The 27,414-nt window shown below is 37.5% G+C and overlaps 1 protein-coding gene across 2 annotated transcripts in view; it reads left to right on the top strand.

Moving 5' to 3' along the window:
- stg1 (stargazin-like protein) overlaps positions 1-27,414 on the top strand; it is a 76,714-nt gene that overhangs the window by 44,878 nt on the left and 4,422 nt on the right. For both annotated transcript variants that reach the window (XM_089734338.1, XM_028188229.2), the window contains exon 2: positions 26,131-26,254. In XM_089734338.1, coding sequence (XP_089590464.1) covers positions 26,131-26,254 — 124 coding nt within the window. The remainder of the gene's footprint in view (positions 1-26,130; positions 26,255-27,414) is intronic.

Genomic DNA, 27,414 nt, shown 5'->3' with positions numbered 1-27,414 from the left:
GGCCAAGTTTATAGTGACTCCATTCATTTATTACTTTGTAGGGAAAGTACAATTGCTTTATAGTTTCTAATGTAATGGAAACGCTTTATGTATCTATCTATAATTTCTAATTTTAGCGTTGAAAATAAGAAGCATAGAAAGCTTGCAAACTAGAAATCAAACAATAGAAGATATGGATCATATTATTCCGAAGATAATAGTCTCGTTGTGACTTAGTACTGTTGTAACACTGCACGTCTTAAGAAATGTTTGTATACCGCGGCATCATCACGTCAAGGTTTTTCCTTTACTTATTACCATATTTCAAACACCCCAGTGGTCATTTTTGATACTGCTATGTAGGAGATAGTATGAGGCCGTTGGTATTTCTACCGTAAAGCAGTCATATAGTTCTGATAAAAGGATAGCACAATCGTTATACATGTAATGAAACATCAGTATTGCCTTAGGCTGCACAGGGTCATTCAGTGGTAATTAGTATATATTTCAGCCGGCCAGTTATATTACCTTCATTCAATTTTGCAAAATGATTATCATGCTCTCATATTCATCTGATTCGAAGCTATTTTCCTAGGCTTCATCTAAAATAAGTTAACGAAACGAAATAACACCTACACGGGTTGGTAATGATCAATCTAATGGGCGCATTCAAGCACGTGGTTTGGATGGGGAGAGCTCTTGCTGATTGATTAGTAAATGCTTCACTAGCTTCCCATTGTTTTTGCACAAATCCCAGGAGAATCGTTTATTGTATATCATTTGATTTTGCACGACCAAAAGCTTTGCACAGGCATATTACTCTCAACTAAAAATGCAATTATTATTTTCTGAAAAATATATTAAACTTTTTTTTAGTTTGGAATCCTGTATGATCTTAAGCAAAAGCCATTCTAAACGTAAAAGATTTTCCTCTTCTGATAATCGTTACATGGCTTATCAGAAACTTAATTTAACTAAAAAAAAATTTAAAACCCAAACAAAATAGTTGAGTCCAATTTTATGTCGAAATGAACCGCACATTTTCTTCTAACATAAAATATATTTTAATGTAAAATATAATCTCTTAGTAAATTCATCACATGAGTCCATTCATCTTATAGATTTTAAGCGTTCTATAAGATACGTTTTCTTCTATGAATTCGACCCGCTGAGAAGATCCGGCGAGAAACTCAGCGAGCTAATGCCTGGGTTAGGTTGCACGTTGACTTCTTTGTCGAGTTCGATGAGTACGGTTACCGGAAAGGTAAATGTAAAAATGTTTAAAACAATTTACTATGATATTACAATTTCAACTCTAATAATTAACGATTAGTGACGACTATATAATATACTTATATACTTCTATATGTGTAACTATCAAAAATCTACGCCATATTTTACTCGCTTATGCGCTGTCATTTTAGCTGATTCCCGATTTCTTATAACACGTGTATCTACTTAAATTTCCGCGCAATGATCATCGATCAAAGTCGAAAGCGAGCGCCTTGTATGCGTGCCGTTTAGGTCGCTTCTTCCTTGCTTGTAATATTTAATCCCAGCTTAACTAGGATCAAGCGATTATCGGCAAGGAATGATTGAACGTTTAACGTCAGATAAAAAATTCAAATTTATATAATACTCGTAGAATTTAGAATCGAATTTTTAATAACTTTAGTAAGAGCCTTAAACGTTCAGAAGTGCCAAGGGCTAGTAAATTAAGAAATGTGATTTTTTTATTAGCCTTGTAGGCAGACGAGCATACGGCCCACCTGATGGTGAGTGGTTACCGTCGCTCATGGACTTCGGTAATGCCAGGGGCAGAGCTAAGCCGCTGCCTACCGATATATAAAAATCTTCTTCAAACTAAAACACGTCGTAACATTAGAATTGTTTGGAATTTAGAATGTAAAGGATTTATTTTTGTATTACACTTCCTGCACATTATCTTACATTGGCAGATCAGTGGACCAAGGTTGATTCAGAAAAGAACATAGTACATGCATTAATTGACTGTTTAAAGGAAAATATGTAGATGCTTTACTAATATAATATGCTTATACTAACTGCGCTTATTAAATGAGCATACGATATAAAATGCATTTAAAATACAATTAGTAAATTAAAATAAACCTATAAAATATTGTACTAAATAAATTTATTTATTGTGCAAGATGGGTGGACGAGCTCACGTCTTTCCTTACGTTAAACGGTTACCGGACCCCATATGTAATACGATGTGAATACCGCTACCCACTTTGAGACGTGAGGTCAAATTCTCTATTGTATAATATTATTTAACGGTTGTCCCACCCTTCAAGCTGGAACGTATGAGTGCTTCATAGCAATAGTAGGATTATAGATAGATAGGTAGGGCTTATCATAGCCCTACTACACCTTAATTTTTTTTTTCTTAGATGGGTGGATGAGCTCACAGCCCACCTGGTGTTAAGTGGTTACTGGAGCCCATAGACATCTACAACGTAAATGCGCCATCCACCTTGACATATAGGTTCTAAGGTCCACCCTTCAAGCCGAAACGCATTACTGCTTCACGGCAGAAATAGGCGGGTGGTGGTACCTACCCGTGCGAACTCACAAGAGGTCCTACCACCAGTAATTACGCAAATTATAATTTTGCGGGTTTGATTTTTATTACACGATGTTATTCCTTCACCGTGGAAGTCAATGGTGAACATTTGTTAAGTACGTATTTTATTAGAAAAATTGGTACCCGCCTGCGGGATTCGAACACCGTTGCATCGCTAGATACGAATGCATCGGACGTCTTATCCTTTAGGCCACGACGACTAACAAAATTTCAGTTGATGATAGATTCGTTGTACGTACATATTATAGTCAGATAACTCTTAGTCCATTTACATGACACAGACAGGAAAAGTTAGGGCCATGCTAGGGCTATGCATGCTATGCTAACGTAGCCAAAAACTTTAATGTAAGTAGTTTTCAATTATAACTCCAAAACTGCCCTGGATTAGATTTTAGATACGCCCCGCAGTTTCAGTAGTGTTAAGTTAGTATCTAAAAAATAAAATACAAACAAGTTTCAGTATCAAAACCAGTAGATGAATTATATGTTAATTCGGTTCAAAAACTATTCCTAAGTCAATAAACAAAATAGTAATTTTGTCATAACTGCAAATAATGGGCCAAATTAAATGAATTCTCATTATATTCTGTAAGCCGTGTCACCACTTACGTGCCTCAAATTATACAGATCAAAATTAGATAGTTAATAATAATTGAATATAATAGCAAATTATTTTAACAACCTATTAAAATGAAAAATGAACATTCATAGATCTGTAGTTGCATGAAAGATGAACAAATCGACAGAAACAATTACGTAATCATAATATTATTATAATATAATTGTAACAGTGAAAATTCAAGCGAAAAATTGGGTATACCCGAAGTAATGAGCCTTATTTTTTGAGCCGGTGAAATACGAAAACGCAGACGAAATAAAAACAAAAACAAATTCGCTGGATTTGCGGTACATTAGATAACAAAAACTCGAAAGGAATTGATCTGTTACGACATAGCAGTAACTGTAATTTTCTACTTCGGTAAACAACAATAACTGAGCTCAAGAAAACTTTTGCGACCTCTCAATAGTAAAATATTATTTGTCAGGAATCTACATCACTTGTTTTTCAAGATCCAATTCTCTGATCAATGATTTTAGGCTCTTTCTTGATTGTTGCTTTTCATCGTTATAGAAATTGTGTTATTCCGTTGATTATGTCATTGAGTAGCAATAATAAAATTTATTTGAAACTAATAAAAGTTGTTTACATCTATAAAACGAGCTTGTAAGATGAACGAAAACAGTCTAGGTACTACTAAATTAAAAGGTAAATTCTGACACCTAGAGTTTTCTGAAAGAAATCGTTTCTGAAGCACACAAAATGTGTTTCGGTATAATTCTGTGATCTATTTTGCAACAGCTGAGCTTGACGCCTATAGAAGAGTGTTTCTGCTGGTATTGAACATGTGAATAATATTTAATCTCAAATAATTCGGAACTATTTAATATGGTAGAGGGAAATTAAAACTGATTTCTGTGAATGATTTTAGCGTATGATTTTTAGATGATTAGATATTACTAGATTATTCGGTTGCTGGTGGCGCTGTGATAAATATAATTATGATGGGATAAATTCCATCAGAAAATCCTCCGGCTTCGAAAATTTTAAGTAGTTGGTTAGTAGAGCAGTTAACAAGCACGCACCATTCAATGACACTGTTTCCTCTGCGGGTATGTGTTTCGATAATTGTAATATTCCAGATTCAGAACGTATCAGATTTATTGTTCCTCAATTTAATAAAACACCTCATAAATAACCAGTTTTGTAGGTTATCATTATATTTTTTATTAATTTAAAAATGTGTGAAAATTGTTATTATATCATACAGACTGTACGGGCGTTAATATTAGCAGAGGCATCGGTTCGTTTCGTTTTTCTGATCATCCCCTAAGGGCTATAAACAGGAGGCGATCCTGAGCAAATATCGGTTAGATCAGACGAGATCAAAAGATTAGATATTGTGATTACTTTTCGTGTATTTAATAACTTTTAGATACATTTCCATTGTTTCAAACAATATCTGTTTTTGTTATAAACAGAGAATATTACAACTCTTCCACAATGTGTGTTTACTTTTTTAATAAATTGTTTTTATAAGGTTCACTGAGCATTTATGAAATAAATTAATTATTCACATAAAAAAAAAAACTTAAAACTACTGAAGTCGTCATGGCCTAAAGGATAAGACGTCCAGTCCATTCGTGTTGAGCGATGCACCGGTATTCGAATCCCGCAGGCGGTACCAACTTTTCTAATGAAATACGTACTTAACAAATGTTCACGATGGACTTCCACGGTGAAAGAATAACATCGTGTGATAAAAATCAAATCCGCAAAATTATAATTTGCGTAATTACTGGTGGTAGGACCTCTTGTGAATCCGCACGGGTAGGTAAACTACTCTACCTATTTCTGCCGTGAAGCAGTAATGCGTTTCGGTTTGAAGGGTGGGGCAGCCGTTGTAACTATACTTGAGAACTTAGAACTTATATCTCAAGGTGGGTGGCGCATTTACGTTGTAGATGTCTATGGGCTCCAATAACCACTTAATACCGGGTGGGCTGTGAGCTCTTCCAACCATCTAAGCAATAAAAAAAAAACTACTGAAATAGAACCTAAGATTTCGATTTACTACAAAACCAACAAAATTTTGATGTGCACTGAGATGCAAACGACGTTCGTCTCAAAAAGTTTAAAGTTTACGTTTTCCTTAAATAATAATGTAATTCACTCCAACCAATTCCCTCATTAAGCATTCAGTTCGTCGACATCTTGTCATAAAAGCAGGAATGTTTTTATTGTCCGCATCAAAAGCAGAAAGACTGTTCGTTTTAAATAAACGCTCTCTGAGAGCTGTGAAGCACCGTCACTTAATAAAAGATCTCCTCGGGGATGTGGAGCGAACGGCTCAATAAGATGAGGTGGTATCATCTCGGTAAAAAACGCCGTAAAATGTAGGCGGAGTCGCATTAAATAAATTGCAGGCGCCTACCGCCCGCCGCGACATCTGTGTCAACTCGCTAACTTAAAAACTCTGGGAGCCAGTGGACTTCTAATTTTCAGTATACAATTGCGCTGAACTAATTTTAAGTGTAATAGATGTTTTTTCTAATTGTCTCACAACTTACAGGAAAACTCTGTCGCGGATCATTTCCCAATTAAATATAAATTAATCTTAAGCAATCAATCAAATGTAATCAAATCTTAGTTATATAATTATTTTTATTTTTGTTGTTAATGCACTGTCGATTGCACCTATAATTGAGGTGACATCTGCCATGAACTTTTGTCAATTGTTCAATGTTTTGTATTGATGATCACTTTGTTGGTGCAACTTAATAAATCAATAAGCCAGTTGCATGGAAAAAAAAACATTGAATAATTAGATATTCAGAACATTATTAACGTGTATTGGGTAGAGTTTAATAATGTTCAGAGGTGCATTAACATTAGCATTTATTTTATTTTGTCAATTGATTTGGATTGTATAAATTAGTATAAAATTCGAATTATACACAAGTTCGTACCAATTTCCACGAATCACTCCCACGATGAAGGTACAGCATCTTATAATAAACAATAATTATAAGATTATCGTTTTTGTAATTACTAGTAATAATACGTATTATAAGCTCGCAGGTGTAGGTACCGCCGCCCTGCCTAGTTCTACCCCAGGAAGTGACGCCTTCTGGCTTGGGGGAGGGGGATCGAAACTAGCAGACATACATATAGTACTCACGGTTGACTTTCACAGTAAATCGTTATTTATCTATAACATTCTGCTATAAAAAAACATTGACAAAAATATAATCGTTGAAAAATATATCGTGGATATTATTTTACATTCATAATATTCCATAAAAAAACATTTGAATAGAAGCTAAGATACTTATAATAATATATAAATCTACAGTGGTTTTTACAGATGTTCCATTATAGCTACTGATCCATGCATCCGATGGACTTCAAACCTGGTATTCATGTAGAAAATATATGTACTTAATAGATATGCTAATATTTATAGGAGTGTTGGACTCCCTGCACCAGTTGCGGGGGCGTTAATGATGAGAATCTTTGTGGGGGTGAGAAATAATAATGTTAATTTTAAATGCCCAGCGAGGCGGACGGGTATAGCTAGTGCGCTTATAAAAACGTCATCTATTAATTACACTCCATAACAAATAGTGTAATATTTTACATAACCGAGCATATAATAGAACAATATTAAAACCTTAAAAAAACTTTGTAATACAGTATATTTAGTATTACGTATTTCGTTTTATGAGGTAACTGTATGATCAAAACATTATTTTATATTTCTTCCAATTTATTTTAACTACAATCAGTTTTCAGAACTATGTTATATAGGTTCTGGGTGAGATGTTGTATGAGTGTTTACATAACTGTGCAACTTGAATTTTGCAAAAAATTTACTGGCTCTAGGACTAAGAAAATTCGTTTTATTTAACTACGAGTCTGAACCTACTAAGTCACGATAAAATGCTTGAGTAAGATTGATTCGAAAGAAAAATGCTCTTCGGTAACTATTACATCCTGCCTTTATAAAAATAAGTCAGAAAATGATGAAAAAATAAATAAAGCAAATCATCAGTATATAATTGCTATGAACACATTAATTGGAAAAAGGTGCTGAAAGAAGATGGCATCATGTAAGAGGAGCATCTATTTTATAGACAGGAGAACGAGATCATGGTACATCTAGTGTTAAGTGATTCTTAGCAGAAATTGAAGGATTGTGTAAGCTACCGGTTTGGTTTCACAGTATGTCCTATTAGAGCAAAATTCCTATTAGTTGATAAAGTCAGATAATTTCGTATGTCATTTTCGAAAGGAATCGTTCCATTTATCTTGTCCCTTAGGAACGAACCGGGACAGTCTAATTTCCGTACATGACTCAAGTTTTAAAATTACATTTGTGAACACTATTAATCTTCATATTCCCCGATTGGTTTTCTATTTTACGATGTCATTTCACAATTCGATTTTCGTCTGATTATTTAATGTTACATATACTCTCTCTCTCTTCCCAGCTATTTATCCCACATGGTGGTGGGGTCAGCTTTCCTGACTTTACTCTTCCACTTCGCTCTGTCTTCGACATCCTCGTCAGCAACATTGCATTCTCTCTTGTCCTTCAGCACTACGTCCCTCCACCTTGTCTTGGGTCTACCTCTAGGTCTCCGACCGGGGAGGTCGAGCAGTAGCGCCAAATTTCCGACGTAGTCAGGCAGCTTCCTTTTCACGTGACCATACCATCTCAGCCTACTCTCCTGCATCTTGTCGGCGATGTCCCGTACACCTAGACTTACACGCACGTACTCGTTGCGGATTTTATCGAGCTTAGTCACGCCGCACATCCACCTCAGCATCTTCATTTCAGCAACTTGAATGGTATGTATGCACGTTCTTTTTGGTTGCCGCCCATGTTTCGCTGCCATACATAAGAACAGGCCTTATTATGGTCTTATAGATCATACCCTTGAGCTTAACGGGCATCCTCCTATCGCAGGTAACACCACTTACTTCTCGCTATTTTAGCCACGCTGCGGCTATTCGGTGTTGAATCTTGCATTTTAAATTTCCAGATCTGTGCATCATACTTCCCAGATACTTGTATTGATCGCACATGTTTACAACTTGACCGTCAATGGAAATCGGACTGTTGTCACCTGGATCTGGGTCATTAAAAGACATGTAATGTGTCTTCGCAACACTCAATATTAGGCCACCGGCCTGTAACTGCTGTTTCCACAACAGGAGTGCCTCTCGTAGCTCTGTGCGGCTCTCGGTGCAGATAGCAACGTCGTCTGCATAGATGAAAGTCCACGTGGCTGAGGACTGCGCCACCTCAGTGAGTGATTCTATAACCATGCCGAACAGAAAGGGACTCAGTACTGAACCTTGATGCAGACCTTCTGCAACTGACCCACTACTGTCCGTACCATTGACTTCGCATCCCTGTACATATCAACTATGACGTTAACATAATGTTCGGGTATATTCTTCTTGCGAAGGCTCCACCAGATCGTATCTCTTGGCACACGGTCAAATGCCTTTTCCATATCTAAGAATGCGACATACAATGGCTGGAGTTTCGCACGATACTCCTCAGCGATCGTATTTAGGAGCAAACATAGGGTCGGTGATAGATAAGCCCTGTACAAAACCATAGTGATTTTTGGATAGTGAACACTCTGATCTTAGGCGGCTGTCAATCACTCTTTCATACAGTTTCATAGTATGGCTTAACAGCTTTATCCCGCGATAGTTGTTACATTCGTACTCACTGCCCTTCCCCTTATAAATAGGAACTATGGTGCTCAATCTCCACGCCGCTGGCATTTTGGAAGAGCGCAACACACAGTTGAAAAGTTTGGTGAGCGTTTCGATTCCGTGCTCGCGAAGGCACTTCCAAGCTTCCACTGGAATACCGTCCGGTCCCGTGGCTTTCTTGTTGGCCAACTTTTCTAACGCTATTTTGACCTCATTGGGACGTATTGGAGGTATAAGCCCAATATTCCTACCCACGTTTGTTAACTGTATAGCAGTTTGAGTAGGGTTCAGTAGCTGTTCATAATATTGATGCCAAGCTGATAGTACATCATTATCCTTATACAGTAGCTCAACATTTGGATCTTTAACAGCCCGAAATCTAGTGGGATCCCTCGTGCTCCAGCAACGCTGTTTAGCGAGCTTAAATATACATTTTTGACCTTCTTTTGTTTCCAATTGCTCGTACATGGTCTTTAGGGCAACTGCACGCTCCACTGCCACTATTTTTTTAGTCTCCTTCTTTATTCTTTTATATATTTCTTTGTCTTCAGAAGTTTGGGTAGACTGCCACGTCTTAATGTTACATATTATTATACATACTATTATATTATTTTATATTCTACAAGCTCCTAGATTCTTACTTGAGTATAATAACGAGGTCTCTCGACTGATTAATCTAGTATGAAAAGTGATCCATACTCACCAGAACTTGAATGCTACTACCGCATCTCGAGCCATTTGGGGAAGCCATAGCATAGAGCGCGGAGGGCCCAATCTCGGCGGTCCGTGCTGGAGTCATGATCCAGACGGCTGGACGAACCTTCGGCTGAAACGACTTGTTGATGCTGAGTGTTGTGGCATCGATGCTCGGCGATGACGAGTCGTGGAAGACGATGCTCGACTTCTGCGAGTCTGCACCATATCGCAGAAGGGGGTGGCGGGGTGTGTGTGGCGGATCTCGTGCAAGCCCTGGCCCTCATCTTAATACGCATCCAATAAGCATCTCATTTAAGTCTAGAAGATCCTACACCATACTATAATAATATGAAGAAACATGTGCCCATTATAATCGCAATGAAAATTGATAGTGATAAAATATGTAAAACATGGTAGAAGCGGATCTAAGCAATTTGTCCTTGGGGCAATTCGTGTTGAATAATTGGTTGCCTGAGGTTTCATAGACCCAAACATATAATCAAGCTATTAATTAGGGTTACTGACTTCAGTACCGATAAAAGTTGTATTATGTTTTTTTTTATTTCTCTATATTGGCTGACGAGTCCTTAGCTCACCTGTTTTTAAGCGGTTACCGGACTCGATAGCCATCTCAGCTTAAATTGAAATTCCCAACCTTGAGATGTGTAATCTAAATTATTTGACTCCCTAAAGGATAAAAGTAGATTGAGATAGCTGGTTAACTAAACAGTAAATTTGAGGTATAGGTTACGTAGTAATAGTTTTTTAATAAATAATATTTTAACAAACATTTTTTTAATGCAAATCGCACACAGCATTACCGAGCATTATTTTAAAATCTTGTTTGAAATTTCTTGTTTGAACTGGTTGTGTATAACTATGTATGTACCAATTATGCGAATTACAACCCTTAAACTACTATTATGCTTTTCAATTCCGCTAGCCATAACCGCAATTACAGTGATCCAAGCAACGCTACTAATTATAATCACCGCAAATACCTATCAAGCTTCATGTAACGTCCCTTCGATATTGTTCCCTGTAATCATTATCAACATAACTTCGCTTTTCTCTTTGTTAGTGCGATCGATTGGTAAATTTAATAAGCATATAATTTTCAGCGGTTTTCAATTGCTGTCGTTTTTTATTTTGAAACCTAGTAGCGTAGTAGGTAAGTTTGGTAAGCATGGGTATAGGAAGTGGTTTGTTGATCTTGCTGTACCAATTTCTATGAGATAAGTAGTAATTATTTTACCGAGATTACCGTTAAATACCAAACAGTTCATTCGTAATTCGGAGGGTTTGGTAAAAATGTAAAATCACTCGTAGCTGTACTTTTGGAATGCAGTCGCCTAAGCCTATTTTGGGGTCTAGGAAATGTTTTGGGTTCATTTGACTTCGTGGTGTGGGTTCGCCAATACAACCAGCCACCAAATACATATCACCTCTTTCTATGGGTGTCGTAGAACACGACTAATAGATTCAGTTGAGAATGAGCAGCAGATTTCATTGAGTACACCAACATTTGCGTATACAGGCGTTCACGTTTTAATGTCTATGGGTTCCCGTAACTACTTTACTTTACTTACTTAGGGTGAGAAATAATAATGTTAATTTTAAATGCAAAGCGAAGCGGACGGGTACAGCTAGTTATATATGTCGGCGCGGCGCCAGGGATGGCTAAGCGGTAGTTTCCGTCATCACTCGTATTTGGTTGAACTCCGTTTATAAAAAGTCAATAAAACCTTTTGAATAATAATTATTGAAACTCAACACACACAACTTTCACAATGACAGGGTAAACCGACAGTTTCGTTCCACATACCGACAGACCGACCAGACACTGACTGAGACGGACGGACCGTCTGATACGGACTGAATGACTGTCTGACACGGAATGCCACGACTCTGTCCACGTACCGCCATTTTACACTGTGGCGTTACGGAGTCTACCCTACATTTTGTGATATTTATCAAAACCACATTTCATCATTTAAAATAATAGTCAAAACAACGTCTTAATATTACTAAAAGTCGTTAACCACGACATATATATTATTTCTGACGTTCCGAATACTTTACACCTTAGTCGTCCGTGACTATGAAAATACTGAATAAAAAGCATTTACATTCCTAAATCGATACTTGTAAAGCTTATCTGTTTAATTACGAATAAAAAATATTTTTAATAGACAGATTCGCAAACAGCATTTACTGATGGTAGGACCTCTTGTGAGTCCGCACGGGTAGATACCACCGCCCTGCCTATTTCTGCCGTGAAGCCGTAATGCGTTTCGATCTGAAGGGTAGGGCAGCCGTTGTAACTGTACTGAGATCTTAGAACTTATATCTCAAGGTCGGTGGCGCATTTATGTTGTAAATGTCTATGGGCTCCAGTAATCAATTAAGACCAAGTGGGCTGTGAGCTCGTCCACCCATCTAAGTAATAAAAAAAAACAGCATCTCCCAGTTCATCCAATGCTATTACCGGAACTTACATCGGAAGCTATATGATGAATATCGTCGCCCACCAGACAGGTTCGAAGTCTCAATCATATTGATACAGCCTTTTTTACTAGCTGGAACACCTGATTACTTCGAGTATACGCCATTTGTCATTATAATACCACATATTATAATTTGTGTCCGCTTAGAGGTCAAAGGGAAAGTCAATACATCACGTGTGCGATTCCAATGACAGACCATATGTCAATGTCAAGACAACGTTATCTAGATAACTAATTGTTGAGCAAGTAATTGATGACGGGCTTTTTGGGAAATATAAATAGTTCACAACTATAACAATATACAACAAAAAAACTTTTGTTTCATTGTAATTATTTGTCATTCATAAATTATGTATTTGTCATTCATAAATGTCGTGAGTAATGCTGATATCAAATTGTATTTCTTTTTATTTAACATGGTTTGTGGATGAGCTTAAAGAGTAAATACGGTTACCCAGGTCAACTCAAGTCTTCCAAAGTAGCAGTTTCTACTATATTGTGTGGTGGCAGTCCCACAAAAAGCGGCAGAAATAGTTAAAATGGTGGTACCTATCATTATAAATGCTTACAATATGCCCCGACACAAAAAAAAAATCGAGGTTCAGTTCATTTTCATTAAATATAATCCTTATTCTGCGTTTACAAGTAGTTCACAATATTTATACATTAGTTTGTTTTGTTATTCTATACTTATATATAAATACATATAACAGAATTTTTACCACTACAACTTTGTTTTAAATATGTTTAGATTTAGGAGAATTTTTGTTCATTGCGATTAAAATAATTGACCATTCAAATTTATAAGTCTTAAGAAAATTCTTACAATAAAAAATGTGTGCAATTCACACGTGGTAGAAGTGAAACCTTCCAAAATTAAAATACAATTATCCTAAACGTCTTAAGTATATGTAAAATTTTGTCATTAGTAAATAATTGTAAGGTAGCGCCCTCTGTGAATTGATATTTTAATTTCACGTATAATCCTAAATTAAAATTCACTACAAGAGCTTTCATACACACGTTAGTATTAAAAAATCTCACAGATGGCGCTGTATTAAATGGTATGTATATTTCTGTCTCATTCTTTGCTGGCTTCATCCTACACATTTTTGTATTTGTGTCTCTTACCTGTCGTTTTTTCCGTTGCATCCGGTTTGAAATCACAACGATTCTAAAGAAGTTTTCACTTAAAAAAATTTGTAATCGTCTTTTCGATCAAACCAATACGACTAATGACGATATCGTTTCTGACTCACAGAGCGAACGAAGATACGCATTGTTCACTCAGAACGAAAATTTGACAGACGAAAGTTTCTAATAGTGACGACGGGCGATAAACGGCGCCATTAACCATAATCACAGACGCGATGTTCCACTAAAGACAAGCGAAAGTCATTCCGAGGACAACTTGTAAAAGTTATGAAACTCATTTCGTGTGCCCTCGCAACGACGCGAACGTTCTCGCACGCTGTTTTTCACAATCTGTATTTAATATCTGGGCTGAATTTTGTTCGTTGGGTGAACGAAATGTAATGTGACCTTCCTAACTTTAAATTGGGCTCGGCTCGTGTCTGGCGTAGTTTGTGAGGAGGACTCTGATAAATATGGTATTATATTATTATGATTTCGTTTTTACTTTTTAATTTTCGGTTATTTTATTTCGCTTCTTTTGTTTTGTTTTTTTGGGGACAATCTTTTGGGTGGGACAATCTTTTTAAATGTTGAATGGCAGCCATCACTTAGGTAGCTTGAGACACGTTTCTAATTTTATTATTTTATGAATTTTAAAGTACTAGTTTGACGAAGACACTGATTACGAGCAGTACATGAAGGATGTTATTCTCTTGGGTTTTCCGGAGTCATAAGTCTTATTCAAATTACGTTTAAGGTTTATTTTTATGTTTATTTATTCGGTTTTATTATTTTCGTCGTTTTTCATACTATTAACCGTAAAATTAAACCGTGAAAGTAGTTTTAATTATAAGCTATACGATTTTTAAAAAAAAGTTCTCAAACTTCTTAGTCGTCGTAGTATGGGTTAAAAGTCTTCCGGATAATGCAGGTGAAAAGGGGTCATAGCTCCCGTCTTTGCGGTTGCTACGCGACGGAGTATAATATAGTCACAGTCCACTCCGATGTTAACGTAATTTCCGTTTTCTTGTAGATCAAAAAAGCCCAATTTTGTAGATGATGAGCATCTACGTCATCAGTACGATCTTCGGCAGTGGTGCTTGGGTTTGGTTGCGCATCTGGTTCTAATATAAACCAAAGTCGCCCGAACTAATTCTCCCAGATTTTATCCTGGGCTAGTCTCGAAAGCTTCGACGTTTAATGGGTATCAAAAAAGTAAGAGTAATCTCTTTTACTAGTATAGAATGGTGTTTTTTTTTTACATCATAAAAAAGATTAATATAATGATTGAAAAACTTATTACTGTGTTCAGTTTTGAATAAACTTTTCTGTTTTTTTTTTTCATTTCAGTTCTGGATAAACATTTTCTGCCAAGTGCCATCCGGCTCTGGAATGAACTCCCACCACAGTGATTCCCTTTTTTTATCCTAACTATGCTGATAGCCTTGAGGGGCTATATCAGCCTCACCCTAGCGTATAGGTAAGCTCTCGGGGCTCAAAGAATGAGGTGTTGCTAACACTAGCTCTAGCAACAGCAGTGCTTCGCAGAATCTACCACCGGATCGGAAACGTGACTTACTGAGAAGATCCGGCGAGAAATTCAGCGGACTGATTATTCCCAAGCGCTATTTCAAGTCCTTCAACCGAAGCTTGGGGAGAGTACTCAGTGGTAGGCAGCGACTTAGCTGTGCCCCTGGCATTGCTGATGACAATGAGCGATGGCAACCACATGCCATCAAGTGGACCGTTTGTATGCTTGTCTGCGTGAAAAACATATATTTTACATATTAGTTTTGATTTTATGGAAAGCAAACAAAAGTGACACTTCATAAGATGATCTCCACCTAAAAAGTTCTGTTAAAAACTCAGTTTGTTCAGATCAATCTGATTGGACAGAATCTGTCAAATCGGATTCATAAGTAACTACGTAGTATTAAAACATAAAATAGTAACAAAAAATGATTTCTTTTTGTACTTATAATGAAGTCGTCGTGACCTAAGGGATAAGACGTACGGTGCATTCGTGTCGAGCGATGCACCGGTGTTCGAATCCCAGGCGGGTACCAATTTTTCTAATGAAATACGTACTCAACAAATGTTCACGATTGACTTCCACGGTGAAGGAATAACATCGTGTAATAAAAATCAAACCCGCAAAATTATAATTTGCGTAATCACTGGTGGTAGGACCTCTTGTGAGTCCGCGCGGGTAGATACCACCGCCCTGCCTATTTCTGCCGTGAAGCAGTAATGCGTTTCGGTTTGAAGGGTGGGGCAGCCGTTGTAACTATACTGAGCTCTTAGAACTTATATCTCAAGGTGGGTGGCGCATTTACGTTGTAGATGTCCATAGGCTCCAGTAACCACTTAACACCAGGTGGGCTGTGAGCTCGTCCACACATATAAGCAATAAATAAAAAATAAAAAAAAATAAAAAACACGTACATAGGTATTATTAGAGTACAATTTGAATAAGATCAGTAACATTGGCTTAAACAATATTAATTAAAAAGAAATGTGTTATTAGAACGGAAATCCGTATAGCGTATTACAAAGGTTTTAATAAAAATGAGCAAACAAAGCTTTACAAAAAGTCAAAGAAATTCCCCGAACATTTAGTCCGTATTAAAAGAATTAACATAACAAAGACAGACCTCAACACAATGCAGTACAGATATGAAACAAAGGGTTTTATTGCGAAAGGGCGGAGGAAACGACGGAAATGCACAAATATGTATTTTTAAATAATTAAATATCATCATCATCATCAGCCTTTATCTGCCCACTGCTGGACATAGGCCTTCCCCAATGCCTTCCACATAATGCGGTCCTCCGCCTTCCGCATCCAACGACTTCCCGCCGTGCGCACTAAGTCGTCAGTCCACCTGGTTGGAGGACGCCCCACGCTCCTTGTACCCATCCGTGGCCTCCATTCGAGGACTTTCCTCCCCCACCTGGCGTCGCTGGCTCGACAGATGTGACCGGCCCATTGCCACTTCAGCCTGCTAGCTTTGAGAGCTATGTCGTCGACTTCCGTTCTCCGTCGAATTTCTTCGTTCCGGATTTTGTCCCTTAGAGAAATACCTAGCATAGCTCTCTCCATCGCCCGCTGTGCGACTCTTAACTTATGGGCCAGCCCTGCCGTCAGTGTCCAAGTTTCCGCGCCGTAGGTCATAGCGGGGAGAATGCACTGGTTAAAGACTTTTGTCTTCAGGCATTGAGGAATTTGCGAGGTGAGGATTGCACGGAATTAAATATAACATATTTTTAAATAAAATGTTAAATTAGTAATATGCCGATTTACCAATCCAAACTATAAATTTGGGCAATTACTGGCATTCTGAGGTATTGTAAGCCGCGCGGTATAACCGTGCTACTAGTAGTTATTATGTATATGCATAATAGTATGTATCATTTATTGTAGTCGTCGTGGCCTAAAGGATAAGACGTCCGGTGCATTCGTGCTGAGCGATGCACCGATGTTCGAACCCAGGCGGGTACCAATTTTTCTAATGAAATACGTACGCAACAAATCTTCACGATTGACTTCCACGGTGAAGGAATAACATCGTGTAATAAAAATCAAACTCGCAAAATTATAATATGCGTAATTACTGCTGGTAGGAAGTCTTGTAAGTCCGCGCTGGTAGGCACTACCACCCTGCCTATTTCTGCCGTGAAGCAGTAATACGTTTCGGTCTGAAGGGTACAGGTCTGCTCACAACACCATGCAGATCGTTGAGTCTCACATACCCCGCGCGCCCCTTTTGCGCGGGGACCTCGTAGAAGGTTCGGCCCTCTACCCGAAAAAAAAAAAAAAAGGGCAGCCGTTGTAACTATACAGAGATTTTAGAACTTATATCTCAAGGTGGGTGGCGCATTTACGTTGTAGATATCTATGGGTTCCAGTAACCACTTAACACCAGGTGGGCAATAAAAAAAGTACTCCAAGCTCGACCATGAAACAAAAAAATGAATATTTTATAGGTTTGCCCGTGTGGTAATATGGACATGAGTAACTTTAAAAACCTACTAAAGTATCAAAATATACTTTTTTCTTTAAAATGACCCATAATCAATTAAAAATGCTTTACTGTAATTTACTGTAATACAACAAGAAACAGCAACGTGAAAGAGAAATGCAAATAAATACTAAAGAGCGCTCGTGGATTGTTTGCCATACAAACAATAAAGCTGCCTCTTTTGCGGTCATCGGTTATTGGTTGTACAGCTCGATTCAAAGTTTGCCTGGAAACATCAGGTATTGCAGTATTACCGAATTGATCTATTGAAAATATTGTGCATATTTTATACCTGACTAACTGACCCGACAGACTTCGTTGTGCCTCAATCGATAAATAAAAGACCTAAACTTTTGTGTAAAATAAACTTAAAACAAACAAAAGGAATCCATACGATGGGGGACAAGATGTGTCCAAGGGAAAATAAAATTGTTACTTTTATTTATTTTCCGAGAATTTTCATATTTATATACCTTTTAAACCTTCTCTGGACTTCCACAAATAATTAAAGAACAAAATTAGCCAAATCGGTCCAACCGTTCTCTAGTTTTAGCTAGACTAACGAACAGCAATTCATTTTTATTTATATAGATTTATATACAAGATTTAATAAACGTTTACTTGCAAATATGCAAACTGAAATCCCTATCACTGTAGTGGAACAATTTAATTATAAATTTAATTATTCATAATATGCTAAATATTATGCTTATGACTTGTTCACTTCTTTAGCTATGAGAATAACGCATTATCTTAAAATCTACGAGTCAAAGAGTTAATTAAATGGTCTCGTTGAGATGAAAAGCATTTGTACGTCGGTAATTAAGGCTGACAAAGCACGGAGGTGAATACTGTTGGTTTGCTGTTTTAAAGCTTTGGTTTGCAATGCTTTCTTTGATTGACTGCCTAAGTGGACTAGTTCTAATTCCCAGTCGAATACAGTTTTGTGATAGACTGAAGAGAAAATTTTAGGTTTGGGTCATTGGAGGTGGAAAATGTATTTATGCATTTAATAATATAAGTTTTTTTTTTTTAATGAAGTTTCATTTGCTCAATTCCTACCGCAATTCGCGTGACTAGTGGTAAGAGTTGACTAATAAAAATCGTCACATAAATAATAATTATGCAATATGCTATTAACTCATTTATAATTTATTTTTCTCGACTGGCTTCGACTGCGATGATTAGGTACCATCTGCCGCGACGTGTTAATATGTTACGGAACAGGGACCTTTAAAATTGAGACTTAGGCCTCATGTGCAATATATACCTATATGTATATATTACTACACCAAAATTACACTCGAAATGTGTAGGACTTCCGAAGCTACCCTATCAAATGAATGCCCTTAACCCTTACTTTAACCATTAACAAATGTGACCTTGAAATAACCTAAAGGTACCTAAAGACAAGATTCCTCTAAAAAAATTTTCACTATTCACTCTAAGCTTGCGGTTATAAATTTCGATCTTTTATCATAGCGTTAAAGATGAAATTTAAAAGATCAAATGCAATTAGATATATTTTTTATTTTATTTCTTAGATGGGTGAACGAGCTCACAGCCCACCTGGTGTTAAGTGGTTACTGGAGCCCATAGACATCCACAACGTAAATGCGCCACCCACCTTGAGATATAAGTTCTAAGGTCTCACTCAGTATAGTTACAACGGCTGCCCCACCCTTCAAACCGAAACGCATTACTGCTTCACGGCAGAAATAGGCAGGGCGGTGGTACCCACCCGCGCGGACTCACAAGAGGTCCTACCACCAGTAATTACGCAAATTGTAATTTTGCGGGTTTCATTTTTAATTACCCGATGTTATTCCTTCACCGTGGAAGTCAATCGTGAACATTTGTTGAGTACGTATTTCATTAGAAAAATTGGTACCCGCCTGAGATTCGAACATCGGTGCATCGCTCAACACGAATGCATCGGACGTCTTATCCGTTAGGCCACGACGACTTCAAAATATACTTTATACTTTGAAATTTTGAGTTTTATATTTAATATTTGTGTTATTAAAGAAGTTTGTACGTAGGTGCGGTCAATCCAACTAATATGATTATTTTCGATAGAAATATAAATAGAAGAAGATAGAAAGATAGAAAAAAAAATATTGAAAAGGGATTGTGAATTGTAAGTCAACTCGTGTTCCATTGCGAAAATCTATTTTCCATCTAGAGAAAAACCTAAACAAATTCTATCCTATAAACCTTTGGTCATTACTATTCAGGAATCGTTTTTGGCACAAGTCGAAGAATTTTTTTCCGTCGACCAACGCTAGACATTTTCTTCACAAGTGTACCCTTACAAACAATATAAGGAATAATGTGCAATTATTTTGAGTCTATTTCTCGTTGAACATTGTTAGATTTTGTCACGTTTCAATGTTATCGCTTCTAACTAATTTGTTCATACGATGTTTCTAACGTATTTACGAGAGCCAACGAAAGCCCCTACATACTTCGTAATCGCTATTGAAGTTATTATGGCTATATACTATAATGCTTCGACGACTATAATGAATTGTGTGTTATAATTTTATAATTTTTTATATAAATTTAATTCTTTAGAATGCAATTTTTGATATTTTTTTTTTTTTTTTTTTATTGCTTAATGGGTGGACGAGCTCACAGCCCACCTGGTGTTAAGTGGTTACTGGAGCCCATAGACATCCACAACGTAAATGCGCCACCCACCTTGAGATACAAGTTCTAAGGTCTCAAGTATAGTTACAACGGCTGCCCCACCCTTCAAACCGAAACGCATTACTGCTTCACGGCAGAAATAGGCAGGGCGGTGGTACCCACCCGCGCGGACTCACAAGAGGTCCTACCACCAGTAATTACGCAAATTATAATTTTGCGGGTTTCATTTTTATTACACGATGTTATTCCTTCACCGTGGAAGTCAATCGTCAACATTTGTTGAGTACGTATTTCATTAGAAAAATTGGTACCCGCCTGCGGGATTCGAACACCGGTGCATCGCTTCAACACGAATACACCGGACGTCTCATCCGTTAGGCCACGACGACTACACTGATAGAAGACATATAGACACTGATAGAAAGAAAAAAGTTATTTCAAATCGAAAATTTTCGAAACCCAAATTTTAATAGTGGCCGAACGCCAAACCAACCCACACTTAGTGCAATTTAAATACACGCTTAGAGCTTTACTACTTGTTAGATGTAGTATGAGGCCGTAAGGGAATATTCATCATCATGTATGTTGTTGTTACGGTGAATGCTTTTTGTTGCTACTGCATAGCTTTTATCGCGCGCTTTGAGTGTGGCGACTTAATCAAGAAATTCCGTAACGAAAATAAAACCTAACACCCCCATCTGCCTACGATGCAGCTCGCGTTCAACACATTCACACGTTGCGCTTGTGTAGTGTTTGTGAATAAGCGCACGGCGTGACGTCGCACTGCATGCGCATCATGAAAAGTCTGCCCATCTCTCTCTCGCGCGGTCTAGCTTATGAATGGGAAAGGGACAGTTAATGTTTTGCTTTTGTTAATCTGTTTAAATATAGTGTGGTCTTATTTTAGTGTTGTTTTAATATTAAATTATTATTGTCTAATTATAATTGCATAAGTTGATAAAAAATGCTATGCAATAGCTTTACCGCGGCAGTCCCAGAGTGCCACATGAGTTTTTTTTATTGCTTACATGAATGGACGAGTTCACGGCCCACCTGGTGTTACCGGAGCTCATAGACATCTACAACGGAAATGCGGCCATCCACCTCGAGATACGAGTTGTAAGGTGTCAGTTTTAACAGTACAACGGCTTCTCCACCCTTCAAACCGAAACGCATTACTGCTTCACGGCAGAAATGGGCAGGGTGGTGGTACCTACCCATGCGGACTAACAACACGTTCTGCCATCAGTAATATACAATACAATCTAGACTTCTTAAGATGGATGTCAACCTTGTTGTAGTATTCGCGGGCTATAGCAGTAGTAACACACTGTAGCAGTTGCGCCGTGAAGTCCTTCACTCGTCTATGAAAAAAATAAAAATAATTTAAACAGAGAAACAAAGGTTCTTGAACTTTAGTCCAATCACAAATATAGCACCACAGGAAAAAAAGGCCGCAGTTACAAAAATCAAATGATTTTATAATGATTAAAGGCATGCTTACGTTTCGAGGATGCCAATGACCTATGTACCTCTTAGAAAATACTACGATATATATTTTTTTTATTGCTTAGATGGGTGGACGAGCTCACAACCCACCTGGTGTGAAGTGGTTACTGGAGCCCATAGACATCTACGACGTAAATGTGCCACCCACCTTGAGATATAAGTTCTAATATAGTTAATTAATAAGTATAGTTACAACGGCTGCCCCACCCTTCAAACCGAAACGCATTACTGCTTCACGACAGAAATAGGCAGGGTGGCGGTACCTACCCGTGCGGACTCACAAGAGGTCCTACCACCAGTACATTAAATAAATAAAAGACCTAAACTTTTGTGTAAAATAAACTTAAAACAAACAAAAGGAATCCATACGATGGGGGACAAGATGTGTCCAAGGGAAAATAAAATTGTTACTTTTATTTATTTTCCGAGAATTTTCATATTTATATACCTTTTAAACCTTCTCTGGACTTCCACAAATAATTAAAGAACAAAATTAGCCAAATCGGTCCAACCGTTCTCTAGTTTTAGCTAGACTAACGAACAGCAATTCATTTTTATTTATATAGATTTATATACAAGATTTAATAAACGTTTACTTGCAAATATGCAAACTGAAATCCCTATCACTGTAGTGGAACAATTTAATTATAAATTTAATTATTCATAATATGCTAAATATTATGCTTATGACTTGTTCACTTCTTTAGCTATGAGAATAACGCATTATCTTAAAATCTACGAGTCAAAGAGTTAATTAAATGGTCTCGTTGAGATGAAAAGCATTTGTACGTCGGTAATTAAGGCTGACAAAGCACGGAGGTGAATACTGTTGGTTTGCTGTTTTAAAGCTTTGGTTTGCAATGCTTTCTTTGATTGACTGCCTAAGTGGACTAGTTCTAATTCCCAGTCGAATACAGTTTTGTGATAGACTGAAGAGAAAATTTTAGGTTTGGGTCATTGGAGGTGGAAAATGTATTTATGCATTTAATAATATAAGTTTTTTTTTTTTAATGAAGTTTCATTTGCTCAATTCCTACCGCAATTCGCGTGACTAGTGGTAAGAGTTGACTAATAAAAATCGTCACATAAATAATAATTATGCAATATGCTATTAACTCATTTATAATTTATTTTTCTCGACTGGCTTCGACTGCGATGATTAGGTACCATCTGCCGCGACGTGTTAATATGTTACGGAACAGGGACCTTTAAAATTGAGACTTAGGCCTCATGTGCAATATATACCTATATGTATATATTACTACACCAAAATTACACTCGAAATGTGTAGGACTTCCGAAGCTACCCTATCAAATGAATGCCCTTAACCCTTACTTTAACCATTAACAAATGTGACCTTGAAATAACCTAAAGGTACCTAAAGACAAGATTCCTCTAAAAAAATTTTCACTATTCACTCTAAGCTTGCGGTTATAAATTTCGATCTTTTATCATAGCGTTAAAGATGAAATTTAAAAGATCAAATGCAATTAGATATATTTTTTATTTTATTTCTTAGATGGGTGAACGAGCTCACAGCCCACCTGGTGTTAAGTGGTTACTGGAGCCCATAGACATCCACAACGTAAATGCGCCACCCACCTTGAGATATAAGTTCTAAGGTCTCACTCAGTATAGTTACAACGGCTGCCCCACCCTTCAAACCGAAACGCATTACTGCTTCACGGCAGAAATAGGCAGGGCGGTGGTACCCACCCGCGCGGACTCACAAGAGGTCCTACCACCAGTAATTACGCAAATTGTAATTTTGCGGGTTTCATTTTTAATTACCCGATGTTATTCCTTCACCGTGGAAGTCAATCGTGAACATTTGTTGAGTACGTATTTCATTAGAAAAATTGGTACCCGCCTGAGATTCGAACATCGGTGCATCGCTCAACACGAATGCATCGGACGTCTTATCCGTTAGGCCACGACGACTTCAAAATATACTTTATACTTTGAAATTTTGAGTTTTATATTTAATATTTGTGTTATTAAAGAAGTTTGTACGTAGGTGCGGTCAATCCAACTAATATGATTATTTTCGATAGAAATATAAATAGAAGAAGATAGAAAGATAGAAAAAAAAATATTGAAAAGGGATTGTGAATTGTAAGTCAACTCGTGTTCCATTGCGAAAATCTATTTTCCATCTAGAGAAAAACCTAAACAAATTCTATCCTATAAACTCTTTGGTCATTACTATTCAGGAATCGTTTTTGGCACAAGTCGAAGAATTTTTTTCCGTCGACCAACGCTAGACATTTTCTTCACAAGTGTACCCTTACAAACAATATAAGGAATAATGTGCAATTATTTTGAGTCTATTTCTCGTTGAACATTGTTAGATTTTGTCACGTTTCAATGTTATCGCTTCTAACTAATTTGTTCATACGATGTTTCTAACGTATTTACGAGAGCCAACGAAAGCCCCTACATACTTCGTAATCGCTATTGAAGTTTATTATGGCTATATACTATAATGCTTCGACGACTATAATGAATTGTGTGTTATAATTTTATAATTTTTTATATAAATTTAATTCTTTAGAATGCAATTTTTGATATTTTTTTTTTTTTTTTTATTGCTTATATGGGTGGACGAGCTCACAGCCCACCTGGTGTTAAGTGGTTACTGGAGCCCATAGACATCCACAACGTAAATGCGCCACCCACCTTGAGATACAAGTTCTAAGGTCTCAAGTATAGTTACAACGGCTGCCCCACCCTTCAAACCGAAACGCATTACTGCTTCACGGCAGAAATAGGCAGGGCGGTGGTACCCACCCGCGCGGACTCACAAGAGGTCCTACCACCAGTAATTACGCAAATTATAATTTTGCGGGTTTCATTTTTATTACACGATGTTATTCCTTCACCGTGGAAGTCAATCGTCAACATTTGTTGAGTACGTATTTCATTAGAAAAATTGGTACCCGCCTGCGGGATTCGAACACCGGTGCATCGCTTCAACACGAATACACCGGACGTCTCATCCGTTAGGCCACGACGACTACACTGATAGAAGACATATAGACACTGATAGAAAGAAAAAAGTTATTTCAAATCGAAAATTTTCGAAACCCAAATTTTAATAGTGGCCGAACGCCAAACCAACCCACACTTAGTGCAATTTAAATACACGCTTAGAGCTTTACTACTTGTTAGATGTAGTATGAGGCCGTAAGGGAATATTCATCATCATGTATGTTGTTGTTACGGTGAATGCTTTTTGTTGCTACTGCATAGCTTTTATCGCGCGCTTTGAGTGTGGCGACTTAATCAAGAAATTCCGTAACGAAAATAAAACCTAACACCCCCATCTGCCTACGATGCAGCTCGCGTTCAACACATTCACACGTTGCGCTTGTGTAGTGTTTGTGAATAAGCGCACGGCGTGACGTCGCACTGCATGCGCATCATGAAAAGTCTGCCCATCTCTCTCTCGCGCGGTCTAGCTTATGAATGGGAAAGGGACAGTTAATGTTTTGCTTTTGTTAATCTGTTTAAATATAGTGTGGTCTTATTTTAGTGTTGTTTTAATATTAAATTATTATTGTCTAATTATAATTGCATAAGTTGATAAAAAATGCTATGCAATAGCTTTACCGCGGCAGTCCCAGAGTGCCACATGAGTTTTTTTTATTGCTTACATGAATGGACGAGTTCACGGCCCACCTGGTGTTACCGGAGCTCATAGACATCTACAACGGAAATGCGGCCATCCACCTCGAGATACGAGTTGTAAGGTGTCAGTTTTAACAGTACAACGGCTTCTCCACCCTTCAAACCGAAACGCATTACTGCTTCACGGCAGAAATGGGCAGGGTGGTGGTACCTACCCATGCGGACTAACAACACGTTCTGCCATCAGTAATATACAATACAATCTAGACTTCTTAAGATGGATGTCAACCTTGTTGTAGTATTCGCGGGCTATAGCAGTAGTAACACACTGTAGCAGTTGCGCCGTGAAGTCCTTCACTCGTCTATGAAAAAAATAAAAATAATTTAAACAGAGAAACAAAGGTTCTTGAACTTTAGTCCAATCACAAATATAGCACCACAGGAAAAAAAGGCCGCAGTTACAAAAATCAAATGATTTTATAATGATTAAAGGCATGCTTACGTTTCGAGGATGCCAATGACCTATGTACCTCTTAGAAAATACTACGATATATATTTTTTTTTATTGCTTAGATGGGTGGACGAGCTCACAACCCACCTGGTGTGAAGTGGTTACTGGAGCCCATAGACATCTACGACGTAAATGTGCCACCCACCTTGAGATATAAGTTCTAATATAGTTAATTAATAAGTATAGTTACAACGGCTGCCCCACCCTTCAAACCGAAACGCATTACTGCTTCACGACAGAAATAGGCAGGGTGGCGGTACCTACCCGTGCGGACTCACAAGAGGTCCTACCACCAGTACATTAAATAAATAAATTAGGTTATTTATTTTACGCTTTAAACAGTGGCTGTGTTTCTGGCAAATAACTTCTATGGCCACCGGTTACTGCTTAGTTATATGTATATGCTTGGCATTTACCACGTTTATCTATTACGGAAAAAAAGTGATACTATCATTCAACTGTTTACAAATTCAAAGAACAAGATTGAAACCGATGGATTACCGATTTAATACTATGCAGTTGTTCTATACGCGTATGTCTGTGGATGTGGTAATGGTAATGGTAAAGTGCGTCGTTATTTGTTGCAGTGAAATCAAAGAGAGGGATGTGGGGCGGCGGTGCGCAGTGCGTGCACGCGTCGTTGCCTAGGGGTGCGCGACCTCAACCCGCGCCTACACTCAGCGGCGCGATCGCCAGCCGCCGCCCGCCCAGGTAAATGACCTCTTGATTTAAATTGCGATTTGGATCACCGTACTAAGCTCGATACGTTGGCGAAAGTCGGAGTTTTTATTTGTAAACTAGCTGACCCGGCAGACTTCGTAGTGCCTCAATCGATCAATAAAAGATCTAAACTTTTGTATAAAATAAACTTAAAACAAACAAAAGGAATCCGTCCGACAGGGGGACACGTCAAAAGAAAAACAAAATTGTTATTTTTATTTAATTCCGAGCATTTTCATATTTATTTACCTTTTAAGCCTTCTCTGGACTTTCACAAATAATTCAAGACCAAAATTAACCAAATCGGTCCAGCGGTTCTCGAGTTTTAGCGAGACTAACGAACAGCAATTCATTTATATACATATAGATATGACATTTGGTATTCGAGGTCTGGGTATGTTTTCTAAATTGCTTGTTTTAGACGAATGTCAGGTGGGTATGGAAGTCAATAAGTATCACATCATAACGTAAACAACATCACCCACTTTGAGATAAATAATAATAATAATTCATTTATTTATCAGATAATAATAATCCAATAAAAATAACAAAAAAGAAAATGAAATAAACAAAGAATAATAACAAACAAGTAGGCCTTAAGAACTAAGATTATAATATTTTTTCTAAGCATTGCTTACAAATTCTACCTTATATTTATTTACCTAATAGGTTATTATTATTTTTGTTAGTCCACAAGTGGTACAATAGTTCAAGTACTGACAGTCATAACGGTCTGCTAATGTCTTCAGGATGCTGTTAGGGCAGACCCCGACCCGGCGAATCAGGGATGTGCACCGTTTCCGCATGGTTCTATAGAAACAATCGACTCGTGCCTCAAAAAGGTCGACGTCTCGATGTATAAATAATGCTGTCGCACTTTTTCCCACTTCAAACCGGAACGCATAAGCTGTGTACGCGATCGTAATACACTGTACTGCAAGTCATTATCATTGAATATAAAAACTCGATCACTATATTTCGGCACAAAATTTAATCCATATTTTTATCGTAAACAAAAGGACGGTGTTATAAGGTATTTTATGTTCGTGCGTACGCCATAGCGGACAAAGCTTTATCTACCCTCGAAGCCTTGGTCAGAAAGCTGTGATTTATGGAGCCCTGCCCATAAAATAGACAGTCCAAAACAGTTT

Source organism: Bombyx mandarina, chromosome 17, assembly GCF_030267445.1.
Source record: "Bombyx mandarina strain Sakado chromosome 17, ASM3026744v2".
In the NCBI taxonomy this organism is placed as follows: Eukaryota; Metazoa; Arthropoda; class Insecta; order Lepidoptera; family Bombycidae; genus Bombyx; species Bombyx mandarina.
This window is presented reverse-complemented; position numbering and strand designations above follow the sequence as displayed.